The 14,211-nt window shown below is 44.0% G+C and overlaps 1 protein-coding gene across 5 annotated transcripts in view; it reads left to right on the forward strand.

The window, feature by feature from the left end:
• The window catches only part of ptprma (protein tyrosine phosphatase receptor type Ma), an 87,826-nt gene that overhangs the window by 14,562 nt on the left and 59,053 nt on the right, over positions 1–14,211 (forward strand). For all 5 annotated transcript variants that reach the window (XM_051067402.1, XM_018686927.2, XM_051067403.1 and 2 more), the window contains exons 2-4: positions 5,099–5,215; positions 12,725–12,892; positions 14,082–14,191. In XM_051067402.1, coding sequence (XP_050923359.1) covers positions 5,099–5,215; positions 12,725–12,892; positions 14,082–14,191 — 395 coding nt within the window. The remainder of the gene's footprint in view (positions 1–5,098; positions 5,216–12,724; positions 12,893–14,081; positions 14,192–14,211) is intronic.

Here is a 14,211-nt window from a genome sequence, read left to right on the forward strand (position 1 = left end):
GACTCGGCCCGGCGGACGCTGTGATCGGCTCGGCTCCGAGTGAAACCCAGAGAGAGAGAGCGAGACTGTCGTTAGCATTCTGCTGCTCGCTCACTGTTGGTAATACTGAACAACAAGAGTCTGTGTGAGGCAGAGACTGGAGCCTCTGATCCTCATACTGTCTCTGCACAGACACTGGACCTGAGTGTGAGTGTGATCATTAACCAGCTGCTGATCACAGGCTGTAATGAAGGAGAGGAAGTTAGCGTCACGTCGGTTTGTTCTGGTTTGATGTGAGGAGATGAGAGAAGGAGTTTTACACTGAGAAGCACAGTCATTCTCCTAATCAGGACCAGATGGTTTCATTCAGCCTCACATACTTCAGAGAGAGGGAGGGGGGAGGAAAGAGAGGAAGAGTTTGTAAAAGAGAAGAAGAGGAGAGCAGCTCCACCCAGGCGCTCGGCCAGCTGACTAACACGCACGCTGTCCGCCCAACAGTGTGTGTGCGTGTCTGTATGTGTGTGATTGGCTGGTTGTTAATAGATCACAGTGGAGCAGCAGCAGAGGTCTAATCCCCCCCCCCCACCAGCAGCAGCAGCTAAATGTTATCAGATCTCTGTGGACGGACAGAGTCCGAGTCTGAGCCTGGGGTGTGTGTGGGTGGGGGGGTTCTTGTGGTCTGTCTGATTCTTCATCAAACTTCACTTTCTTTTCTCTCCATCTCCTCCTGTGATCAGAGTCTGGATCAGGATCTGGATCAGGGTCTGTGACAACAAAACACCGCAATAACAACATCAGTAAATCACTCTTCAGGTGTGTGTGTGTGACTGTTTCCGTCTCAGCAGGAAGTGCCCGTTTCCATGGCGACACCTTAGCTATCCGTCCCCTCCCTCTCTGAGCTCTTAAAGGTCAGAGGTCACGACCGTGCAGCGTTCAGATTTCACAGCCGTTAACACCTTAACATGACACACACGTATGGGTTGGGCTTCAGAGAGGTCATGGTAACCACGGCAACCACAACAACACACACACACACACACACGGACATACAGGGGGAGTCATGAATGAATGAAAGTGTGTGTGATGCTCATTTCCTGGAGAGAGAGACGACCACAGTGTGTGTGTGTGTTTGTTTGTGTTTGTGTTCTTTTAAAACATTTAAATTTTTTAACAAATGAAAGAAAAGAGGATTTAGTGTGTTTGTGTCCTTCATGTTCATCAGATCAGTACCTGTCTCAGGTGAGTCAGATGAGGATGTGTGTGTCACCTGTTGCTGTCAGGTAGAGTCACCTGAGCAGACAGATGTTGTGATGTCTACTGATGATCTGTGTTTTTATGATGATGTTTATTTATTTGTTAATATTTTCAGTTTGTATGTCGGTTCCAAACATCAGTTATCAAGCTCTTGATCACAGGTATCAATCTGCCTACACACCTGTAAAACCTGATGGAACGTTAACTTCCTGTAACTTTACATACTCCTGCATCAGCAGATTAAAAACACTCTGATCGTCTGATCGCCTGTGATCTTACAGACCTACAGACGCCTGTAGCAGCTTCTCTGTCTCTGAACGCAGTCAGTTGTCGACCTGTCTCCTCTGAGGCAGTGGCCATTTTGTTTTTGTTAGTGGGCGTTAACACAGTGGCTCTGACTTGTGATTGGTGAGCGTGACTGTCTGTCACACAGAGACAACGATGAGACCTGATGAAGACCTGGGTCAGAGTCAGGAGCTGGAAACAGAATCACAGACTCTGAGCTCTGATCATCTGGAACTTCACCTCTCCCACTGAATGAAATCCAGTCTGAGGAGTCTCTGTCCTGACTGATGGAGGAGATCCAGTCTCACACGGTCTCACAAATCAGGACCGGATCAGATGGTTCAGACCCTGATTGCTCCGTCCTTCATCTCCATCTCAGTTACTTTAGTTGTTTCCAGTCTGACTCAGTGTTTGTGAGTCGCTCTGTGTTGTTGAATCAGCTCTGTTGTTATTTGTGTTCATCATATATACAATAACACAATAACACAACAACCTCTGCAGCACAGTTTAAATGATTCACATATTTACATTCAGTCAGTGAACAGTTCTGTCTTTACAGTCCTGCACCACAGACACACACACGTGTGTAGTGTAGTGTTGTGTTGTGTTGTGTTGTGTTGTGTTGTAGTGTAGTGTAGTGTTGTGTTGTGTTGTGTAGTGTAGTGTGTTGTGTTGTTTGTTTGTTTTTTTTTTTTTTTTTTTTTTTTTTTTTTTTTTTTTTTTTTTTTTTTTTTTTTTTTTTTTTTTTTTTTTTTTTTTTTTTTTTTTTTTTTTTTTTTTTTTTTTTTTTTTTTTTTTTTTTTTTTTTTTTTTTTTTTGTTTGTTTTTTTTGTTGTTGTGTTGTGTTGTGTTGTGTTAGTGTAGTGTAGTGTAGTGTAGTGTTGTAGTGTGTGTTGTGTAGTGTAGTGTAGTGTTGTGTGTTGTGTATGTGTTGTGTTTGTATGTGTTGTGTAGTGTTGTATAGTGTAGTGTTGTGTTGAATTTGGACGTAAATGGTTAAAACAGCTACAACTTTAGGAGCAGAGGAGAAGACTTGTAGTTATTGATCAGGCGACTGGAGAATAAAGAGGGCAGACGATCAATAGCTGCACATTATGATTAATTACTGCTGGTACACACACACAGAGGCAGCAGTGGAAATGTGTGTGTATGTCCTCAGGGTGTGTTTTGTGTTCCCTGTCATCACTCTGCCAACACACACACAAAGGAGGAGTGTATGGTATGTGACGGAATGACAGTGTGTGTGTGTGTGTGTGTGTGTGTGTGTGTGTGTGTGTGTATAACAGATCCCTGGAGGTGTGTGTGTGTGTGTGTGTTTTCTCTCATTTCCTGTCGAGGCGAGTCGAGACGAAGAACGCCCCGACAACAATCTGGTCCCTTTGAAACCCCCCCCCTCCACCCCTTTTGTTTTCCTCTAATGGAAGGAGGGCGAGTGACTGAAGCAGAGAGTCTGACCACAGACGTCATGTTTCTTTGTTAAAGCTGTAACTCATCTTCTCTCAGTACTTTATAAAGTACTGCAGTACTAATACACACACAGCAGTACTACAGTATATTTACATTACTACACACAGCAGTAGCACTCACAGTAACAGTAGTATTAGTAGTTGTAATGACAGACACATAGGACAGCTGCCAGTATCAGTAATAATAATAGTATCTGTAACAGTAACAGCAGAAGTATTGGCACCGATAGTAGTGACAGTAACATTGACCCAGACACTAACAAGCGCTCAGTCGTTTATTCAGTTAAACAGAGTGAGTTAAACACAGTGAGTTAAACGTGGCGAGTTAAACAGCGAGTTAATCACAGGGAGTTAAACACAGCGAGTTAAAATGGTGGACGTGAATGTAACAGTGAGATTTCAGGCTGATCTCTTGCTACACTTCAGACTGTCGGGCGATCAAGAGGCTCAGATTGCTTTTCTGTGTGTTTTCCTCTGGGAGAGAGAGAGCGAGAGAGAGGGTATGTGTGTGTGTGTGTTCAGTTTGTTATATAGATGCAAATTCATAGAAGCAGATTAAACAGATTGTGTCTCGTATCTGTTGATGAGCTAACACTGCCCGGCGGGACGAGTGTGTGTCTGTGTGTGTGTGTTTAATGTGCCTTCTGTTACAAAGAAAGAAAATGAGCCTTCCAGCTATTTAATGTCAACGCTTTCAGATGACAGCTACACACACACACACACACACACACACACAGAGTCATTACAGTGAAGAGGCTGACGAGGCGTCAAAGCCCCCGATACCACAAAATATATTTACACACACACACACACACACACACACACACACACACACACACACAGGATCAGTGTATGAGGCTCTGAATGGAGGATTTAGACGTGTTTGAGTCACGGAGGAAGGAGGAGGGTTTACATCTATTATCTGTGTCTGTGTGTGTTAACCAGCAGGGAGGAATGCTGGGAAATGGTAATGAACTGGAACTGTCTTACTCTAAAGAACATTACATGTTTACAAGCTGCTCTCTCATCTGACCGACAAGAAACAACTGAAGGTCAAAGGTCATCCGTATCTGACAGCTGAGATAAAACACACCTGAGGAAAAGTTCTGACAGTTCTGTTGTCTGTTGGTTCTGTGTTCTGTTGGTTCTGGAACAGGGATCATGTAAATCCAGTTGTGTCAGTGTATTTCAAACATACCGACACCGTCCTCTGAAGTGTGAAAGTCTCTGCAGTAGGGATAGACCGATTATCAGACGGACTGATTATCGGCGCCAATATTTGGCATTTTGACGCATATCGGCTTCTGCCTTTTTTTTAATCCGACGGCCGATAACAGATCAATTTAAAACTGGGTTATTTTGGCTCTGATGCAGCCGCCTCTCTGTCTGCAGTCACTACTCTGTCTCCAGCATTGTCCCACCCACAGCACCATCTGATTGGTTACAGGCAGAGCCACGGCAACAGCCAATCAGCAGTGAAAGCTGTGCATGCACAGTGCTCACACACATGGTGGAGAGGAGAAAAAGTTTTACTGGGTGGAGAAGCTCCAGAGAGCAGATATATGTTTCTTTATTTACTGTAGAAAACTTTAGGGAGATATTTATTTGTTTAAGTTTTCATTTAACTTTACTAAGACATGCTGCTGAGCCTGGAGAGCTCCCTGCACTTTTTGTTAGAATTTTAAAACAAAGATGTTTATTGTCTAAGATAAAAAAGAACTTTTAACATGTTGCAAATCTGAAAAGCTGTTTAATAAACATATGCTTAAAGACATTTAAACAAAGTTAAGTGTTGGAGTTTGTATTATTCAAAATTTTGATGCCAATATTTTCACTTTTACTGCAAATGAATATCGGCTCCAAATATTGGTTATTGGCCTCCTTGACTACTAATAATCGGTATCGGCCCTGAAAAAACCACATCGGTCTATGACTACTCTGCAGCTTTCAGTCGCCTGATGTCACCCACACCTGTGAAGGACTGTAAAGTCCTTGACTTTATCTCATTATTCACTTCTCTCTGACACCTGTCTACCTGTCTCTGGGTTTATCTGTCTGTCTCCACTCAACAACATGACTGTAGATGACTGACCACCTGTCTGTTTGTCTTTCAGCCTGTCTGTCTGGCCAGGGTCCAGACTGTCCTCTGGTCCAGTCCAAAGAGGACGACTTCGACTGGGAGCAGGGAGAGACCCGGGACCGACCTGCCAGCACCCACTGGATCCCTGCAGGTACCTGTCTTTCTGTCTGTCTGTCTGAGGCTGCGTTCCATTTATATCAGAGGTCTGAACTGAGGTGACAGGAAAACATGAACGCTCACAGAAAGTGTTTGTTGTTGTTTCTCTGTCAGAGAATCAGATCAGATCTGCTCCTTAAGAACAGCTGAGCTGTTAACGTTAGAGTTTAACACAAACTCTTCAGAACATTGTTAAAAAGACGTTTACATTTCAAACCTGGAACATTAAACCATGAAGGTGAACTGATTCAGACGTATCTCAGATTAGCTGTTGTTAGCAACAGTTGCTAACATCGCTCTACAAACAGCGTAGCAACATGTTCACAGATAAAACCTGAACAGTTCTCTGTGTCTGACTGACTTCATGTGAAACTAATGAGACTGAGCTGCTATAAACAGGAACATTAGCAGAGAGTTCACTGCTGTTGATGAGGAGCAGCCATCTTGGATTCTGATGTTGGGGTTGGTGGGGTTGCTCTGACTTCAGGTTCAGGTTCAAACTTTTGAACTGTCCTGGATCCTCTGAGGTCTGAAGCAGAACCAGTCTCGGTGGTTTCAGAGGGTTGTGTGTTCAGGACATTAATGCTGCTGTCTGTGTTAGGTTCAGCTGCTCTGTAGTAAAGCAGAGAGTAAATGCAGCTCCTATAATGAAGTATTGAATGATTCCTTTAGTGCAGCATCTCCGTTTCAGTGTGAGTTGCACCTGAAGGCAGCACAGAGAGAAAAGCTGCTGCAGCTTTTGTGTTATCTACTATTGACCTGCCAGAGTTTCTGCTCTGAGTTATGGACGGACAGAGAGAGTTCACAATGAACCAGAGAGATGGGTGGGGGGGACTCTTTGTGTGTGTGTGTGTGTGTGTGTGTGTGCGCGCGCGCATCGTTTGTCACATGCTCACGGAGGTTAAGCCGCTGACGAATGAGAATGCAGCGCTCTTAAATCACAGAGCCAATCACGTGAGAGACAGGCTGAGCGAGGACACATAGAGAGGAGGTGGTTACTGTCCTGTTTAATGTGATTTATACCAGAGGGGGAGGAGGGGAGGGAATATGAGAGGAGGAAATAAACAACTGAAGGGAAAGAGGAGAGAAGAGAGGGGAGGAAATGGACAGAGAGGAGGAAACAAAGGGAGGAGAGGAGAGGAGACAAGGAGAGGAGGTCATGAAAAGGTAGAGGAGGAAAGAAGGGAAGAAGGGGTAGAAATGAGAGAAGGGAGGAGGAAATGGATGGAGAGGAGGAGACGAGAGAAGAGGAGAAAATGAGAAACGAGGAGAACAGGAAATGAAAGGAGAGTTTGTCACCTCCTTTCTTTAAAAGAGAAGGTTTCAGCGTGTGTGTGTGTGTGTGTGTGTGTGTGAGAGTGAGTGTGTGTCCATTGGGAGAGAAGCTGTTTGCTCTGTGATTGCCTGGATTGGCTGCAATTAGTCACACACACACACACACACACACACACACACACACACACACACACACACACACACACCTCCTCCTCCTCTGGTTCGATCTCCTCCCGGCTGATATGTGGGGCAGGGAGCAGGGAGCGACAGGGCATTAAATCTAACTAACCCTCCACCACCTGGGCGAGTTAGGCACAGTCACACAGAGAGAGAGAGTGATAGTACTGTATCTCAGAGAGTAGTAGTACTCTGTGCTCTGCAGTACTCTGATACTCAGTCAGTGGTAGTTCTCAGTCTGATCTCAGTGGCTGCTGTGGGTCATGTGATGCTCCAGGTGAAGCTCAGAGATCAGGTAAGATCTGTCAGAGCAAACAGCCGCTGATTGATTATTGATGAAGTGACTAGTTGTTTCTCACCTGATCCTGTGAACTACAGGTACTGATCAATAACACACACCTTTATCTTTCACATTAATGATCCTGAAAATAAAGTTTAACTTGACAACGACACTGATGGAGGAGGAGGAGGACAAGAGGAAGGAGAAGAGGGAGGAGGAGAAGACCTCCTCAGACAGTCAGAGCTCTCAGTCCATCAAACACCAGTTAAAGATAAAGTTTGTAGATGAGGAGCGATGAGCTGCACAGAGGTTTTATTCTTCAGATACAGAAACAGATGGAGACCTGGTCTGAGCTCAAACTGTTTCTGAGAACTGAACCTGAACATCTCAGGCTTTACATTCACTCTCAAATCCACACTTTTTAAATGGGACTTCTGCATGTGATCTCAGTCTGAGAAACACTAGACACAGCCTGAGTTTAATACTGCAGCTGCACACACACACACACACACACACACACACACACACACACACACACACTCTCTTTCTCTCTCTCTCTGAGCAGCAGCAGCATCGATTGACCAGTGATTGCAGGCTCCATTTAATGTTCTTATAAATGGTACAAGTTCAATCTAATCTGAACCATGTAGCGCTCGCTCTCTCTCTGCTGTCAGTGTGAACAACAGTAATCTGCTTTAATACCCTTTACTGCCTCACACACACACACACACACACACACTCTTTTCCACTCGGACTCGTTAGCTGCTGGTTGCTGCAGACCGAGTCCTGACTGAGTCTTTATGTTCTCTCAGTAGCAGCAGCTCTCTGCTCCTCACACTGTGGTTCTGGTTCTGGTTTGGGTCAGTCTAAAGGTTTGGTCAGTGACATAAATCATCAGACGTCTGATGCTGTTACTGACTGCTGACGTTTACACTCTCTGTCTTTGCTGTCATCAGATTTCCCATGATGCACTACTGCAGACCTTCTCCAGATCCATGAGTCCACATCAATCCCGATCAGCTGCTTCTGTACTGATCTGTATTTTACTGATTTGTTCTACTCTGGTTCTACTGCTGTTCCACTGTCTTTATTTCTCTGTATTAACTATAAACAGCTGGTTCTGCTGCTCCTGTCTGGCTGTAGACAGACTCATGGTTCTGCTCTGGTTCTGGTTCTTGTATTCAGTTGGTTCTGCTCTGGTTCTGCTTCCTGGTGTTTGAAGGTTCTGTGGTCGTTTCTTCTTCTCTGATTTTATTTCTCCGTGTGTTCCTGAGGCCGACCGTCAGTCACAGCTGTCGGCCAATGAAATGCGTCGCTCTCAGGCTTGTAATTGATTTGCTCCAATCAGGGATGACCAGAAGGAACACACACGAACACACACACACACACACACACACAGATGCCTTTAGTGTACATGTGTGTGTTTGTGTACATTGTGTGTGTGAGTCTCTGTGGGGTTCAGGGTATATTAATATTTCTAATAGGGCTGTTATCAGCTCAGTGCCAGCTGCACACAGTAAACACACACACACACACAGAGGCTGCAAGGCAAATATATACACAACACACACACACTCATACACACTCTCTGTGTCTGTCTGTTGTGTGATAACTCCCACAATGCCTTTCTGTGTCAAAGAGACCTGGAGGTCAAAACCACTTTTCAAAAAAAATACAAACTGCTGTAAACAACACACACACACACACACACACTCACACACAGCTGCAATTGTGCCAACAGGTAAACACTATGTAAAGGTGAGAGAGGGCGACCGAGGGCGAGAGACATAGAGGGAAACAGAGAGAGAGAGAGTTTGAAGTTTTGGACTTTGTTTGGCAGAAAAACAACAAAAAACTGTGTGTGTGTGTGTGTGTTGATGTGTGTTGATGTGTGTTGATGTGTGTGTGTGTGTGTCTGGGTTAATTAGTGTGTTAAAGGGTTTATCAGCGTGTCGGCATGCAGGAGACAGGAGATTCACCAGCCTTTGAACATGACACGGCTCTGAGTGTGTGTGTGTGTGTGTGTGTGTGTGTGTGTGTGTGTGTGTGTCCACTATCTGCCTCCTGCCAACACCAGTTCAGCCTCGTTCAGGGAGTTTAAACACTCAGAGCAACTGTGACTCAGATCCAGCCAATCAGAAGAGAGGTCACGCTGACACGCCGGCTCCCTATTGGCCGACTGGTCGACTGGTCGAACTCTCTGACATTTGGTGAAAATCCTCTTGTTCCTGCTCAGATGCTCAGGTTCATGTCTGTGTGCAGAGATATTCAGGATCTGTTAGCCTAGCGTAGCTTAAAGACTAAACACAGAGGTGTTAGCCTAGCTTAGTACAAAGACTAGATGCAGAGGTGTTAGCGTAGCGTAACTTAAATACTGGATCCAGAGGTGTTAGCCTAGCTTAGCTTAAAGACTATACGCAGAGGTGTTAGCCTAGCTTAGCTTAAAGACTAGATGCAGAGGTGTTAGCGTAGCATAGCTTAAACACTGGACACAGAAGTGTTAGCCTAGGTTGAAGTCTTTGTGGTCGTTCTGTGTCTTTGCAGTTGTTTCGACTTTCCATAAAGAAATATTGAAACTTCAAACTGAGGATGCATTCCAGGACCCCGACCCCCTGACCCCTGACCTCTCTGGCCCCTGCACCTATGCGTGGTGGGCCTGCTCAGTAACGTGTCGACTGAACCGGGTGGATTCTGGGTTTCAGGGAACCTGTTTTAAAGACCGATACAGGAAACACAGTCAAGTGATCTCTCCAGGTGACGTCAGCTGGAGATCATTAACATTAATTAATGTGGAGCTTCTGTCTGTTGGTTAATGAGGTTTCTCCAGGTGACTAGACTGTCTCCTGTTCTGTAAATGTTCTGCTAATTTTACGCATCGCTGTCGTGTCTGATTTATCAGCTGATTCACGTCCAGGTAAATGTCTCAGGTGTTTGATTTATGTCTGACAGGCTCAGCTTGGTCTGAAGTCATCACCTGTTTGAATAAACACACCTGTAACTCATCTGGTCAGTAAATGTGGGACTGCTTGTGAACTGTTTGTGTCGACGTGTTTTCAGACATTTTAACGTCCAGAAGAAGAAGGGAACACACACACACACACACACACACTTCCTGTGTGTGTGGTGTTTGTGTAAATCTTCTGCAGCTGCCTCTCCTCACGTCTCAATATAACTCTGGTAATGGAATTACCCCCCTCCATCTGTGTGTGAGCTGGGTCTGATGTGATTGGTTTAGAGTTGGCGGGGGCTGTCTGTGATTGGCCGACAGGTGAGAGAGGGGGCGGGAGGTTAACGAGAGGGAGAAACGCAGAGACACGATCAACGTGTGTGTGTGTGTAAACGAATGAGAAGCTGCAGTTTGTTTTTCTGTGTGACAGATACAGTCTCCTCTGATCGATCACTGATCAATCAGCCAATCACAGAGTCTCCTTCAGGTATGTTTAAATTGTCAGATAAGAAACCGTTGAGTCGACGTTCAGCAACAACGACGACGACACAAAATCAAGTCAAAGAGAAATTAAACAACATCAACAACATCCTGGAATGTCCTGGAACTTCCATTTCCAAACCTGGACTAAACCTTGAAGGTCTGGAAAGCCTTGATAAGTCTGGAAAAGAACCTGGAAAGTCAGGATTAAAAAAATCAGAGCTGATGTGGAGTCTGTTTCTGTTCCAGATGTTTCACACACACACACACACACTGCTGTTTGTTCTACAACATTCCTCTGTTGCTACGGAAACAGCTGGTACACACACACACACACACACTGAGACATGACCAAACCAGTCAGAACAAACCTCAGATTGAAACACTGACGCTGAGAGACGACGAGAAGAAAACCAGAGACTGAAGAAACAAAAAAACAAATAAATAAAATGGATCAAGTGACAAAATGAATGAGGAGGAAGAACAGAATGAAAACTGAAAAATGAAAAATATGAGAAAAGCAAAGTGAAAACAAAGAAGAAAAATATAACTGAAGTGAACTGTTTTTTATCAATAAATAGTGAAACCGTTTTTTTGACCGACAGATGAAGAGAAAAATAAAAATAAAAACTGAGATTCTCATCATTAGAAACAGACTCGTACTCCTCATCAGTTTCTATTGTTCTCTCTCTCCTCATCAGTAGTTATTGTCCTCGCTCGTTGTCCTCCTCCTCCTCTGTGATTAAAACTCTTGTTTTTCTAATCGATCCTCCTCAAGGACCATTGATGTGCTGACACACACACACACACACACACACACACACACACACACACACACACACACACACACAGAGTAACAGAGAACTCTCCTCAGAATCTGAGACATTGAAACCTCATGAGACCGTTCATAAGATTGATTGTTGATTGATTAATTAATTACTAATATTGTCAGAAAGTCACATGACTGAGGTCTGAGGATCAATAATAATAATGATTAATTATATTTAAAAACCTTTTGATTGATTTTCAGTTAATTTTAAAATCCCAGTTATCAGGAGAAAAGTAGATCTGACATTTTAATCTTTAACCTGGACTCAGTGTGACAGGTGTACAGATTTACCTGCTGTACAGGTGTTACAGGTGTTACTGTGTGTGCGGTGATGGTCGTTATGTTTCCGTCTCATCCTCGTTAACCTGATTGCTCAGAAACACCTGGAGGGAATTTCTTTGCGCTTGGCACAAACGTTCATTTGGACTCAGACGTGAACTAAGTGGAATTTGGGGGTCAAAGGTCAAAGGTCACTGTGACCTCATGAAACAGGTTTTGGACATCTCAGGACGTCAGGGTTTAATGCCCCCCCCCCACAGAGATAGGTTCACATACAGATATATCTGCACCTCACCCTCTCCCTCACCTCTCCCTCACCCTGAGCTGAGTCACAACTGTAGAGAGAGATTTAACAGTAGCGAACAGGATTCAGTCTGTGACTGACAGCTGTTCACTGTTACTGCTCTGCTGCTGTTACCATGGAAATGCCCTTCAACCCACACACACACACACACACACACACAGACACACACACACCGAGTAAAAAAAATAAGGCAAGTTCATTTAAATTTCATAGCAACTTTATAGAAACAGAGACATAAAGAAAAGAGCTGATGATTGACAGCTGCAGTCACGACACAGACACACAAACACACACTAATGAGGCCACACACACACACACACAGAGGATGAGGTTTGAGTTTCAAAGCTTTAAAGTGAGTACCGTGCTTTTATTCTGAAGTCTGCCAATTATAGATTTTCACTGTCGGCAAAGTGAGTGATTTGTTCTCTCTCTTTCTCTCTCACACACACACACTCATGTTGATGAATTTTGGATTTGCTGCCCTGATAAACCAGTGAGAGTTTTTTATTTTGTCATCTTCTGGTGTCAGTTGTGGACTTCCTGTTTGAGGTGTCGCCGGTCACGTGATCCTTTCTTCTTTTTATTGGCCTCTTTGTTCTTTATTTAAACTCTGCCATCTGGTAAAGAGCTTTTATTTTGACAGGTCAGTTTATTTTACATCACTGTTTGTTGGTGATTTTATTCTGAAACTTTTATTTTCTTACATTTGATTGAATTGACTTTTACTTTTTAATTGTCTGTCACTATCACTCTGCTCTTACATGTGCTTTTATTCTGGAGTCATTTTCAAACCTGTGGACTTTATTCCTATTGATTTATTCCTGTTGATGAACAGAGATAGAAAATTCTGCAACCTGTTTACTCATTATTTATTATTATTATTATTCTGTTTTTCTAACCACATGCTTTTATTTTGTCACTTCCTGTCTGCAGGTTCCTCCTTCCTGTTTGTGAACACGTCAGGTCGTCATGTGGGTCAGCGTGCGCAGCTGCTGCTGCCCCCCCTCAAAGAGAACGACACACACTGCGTCAGCTTCCTGTTCTACCAGGAGGGGGGGCGTGAGGGAGCCACTCCTGCCACACTCAACGTCTACGTCAAAGGTACGAATACTACAGTACTACACACTGAAGTACTACAACACGGTGCTACAGCTATTCAGAGTTTAGCTAATCGTTTTTACATCAGAATGTCTGTTTATTTTCCAGACTTCCTGTCATGTAGAACAACATTCGGCCATGTTGTAACAGTCACGTGGTAACCGATATAGAGGGTTAGGGTTAGAGGTTGTCTGCTACATGTAGGACACATGCTAAATGCGGCTAAATGCTAATGGAAGGAGCTGGATATGCACGTGACGTCATGGCACAAGGAAGTCACTGTGGTTACACCCACTGAGTGGCAGCGTTAGCCGGCAAAATGGGGAAGAGCTGCCGTGCAATCGATTGTACAGACAGATTTGCGAAGGAGTTGGAGCTATGTTTCTACAGGATACTGAAAGCCACAGAAAAGAGAAGCAGATGGATCACTGCAATTCACAGACACAACCGGAATCCAGGCACCAGAATTCCATTCTGCAGTTATGCTAGTTATGTTACGTTTTGGTTAAAGTCATATGTTAAGTTACATACTGTATTGGCAACGTTACATATCAGTAAAGCTCTTAACGTTAGCATCTCTAAACAGTGCACGTGTCCACTTAAAGTCCGTCCACTAAAGTTCTGAGTTCTGAGTTTTTCTCAGTGTCTGACAACATGATGACAGGATTCCTACAGAGACAGAGCTTTTTATTAAAGAGGAAGATCCTTTTAGTTTAACCAGAAACATCTCTATTCACACACATCTCTATATGCTGGAATACCACTGCCTCCATCTGTTAGTGTGTCTGTGTTACTGTGTGGTACTTTTACTTCAGTAAAGTATCTGATTACTTCTTCCACCACTGAAAGTCACACAGTAACACAAACACACTAACAGATGGAGGCAGTGGTATTCCAGCAGCTCCCAGTAAAATCCCTGTTTTTGTCAATGGAGTCTGGTAATGGTGGCTGGGTTCACTCTTCTTGATCAGTACCTCACTGACTGATGATGGTTGTTGTCCTGTCTTTATACAGCAGGTCACAGAATATCACAGCATTTATTTGACATATTCTCCAGTGGATATTTTGGTGGTGGTGATTTTCATGTACAGTGTACACAACTACTGAAACACACAGAGAGAGAGTACTACATTATACTGTAGGTGTTAGTGTGAGCTCTCAAGTGTGTTTACAGTGTTTGTGTGTCCTACAGAGAACAACAGTCCTCTGGGAATCCCGGTCTTTAACTCGTCAGGCCCTGCCTACCACATCTGGAAGGGGGTGGAGCTCGCCGTGTCCACCTTCTGGCCTAACTACTACCAGGTAACACACACACACACACA

The sequence above is a fragment of the Lates calcarifer genome, unplaced genomic scaffold (genome assembly GCF_001640805.2).
Source record: "Lates calcarifer isolate ASB-BC8 unplaced genomic scaffold, TLL_Latcal_v3 _unitig_1690_quiver_535, whole genome shotgun sequence".
In the NCBI taxonomy this organism is placed as follows: domain Eukaryota; kingdom Metazoa; phylum Chordata; class Actinopteri; family Centropomidae; genus Lates; species Lates calcarifer.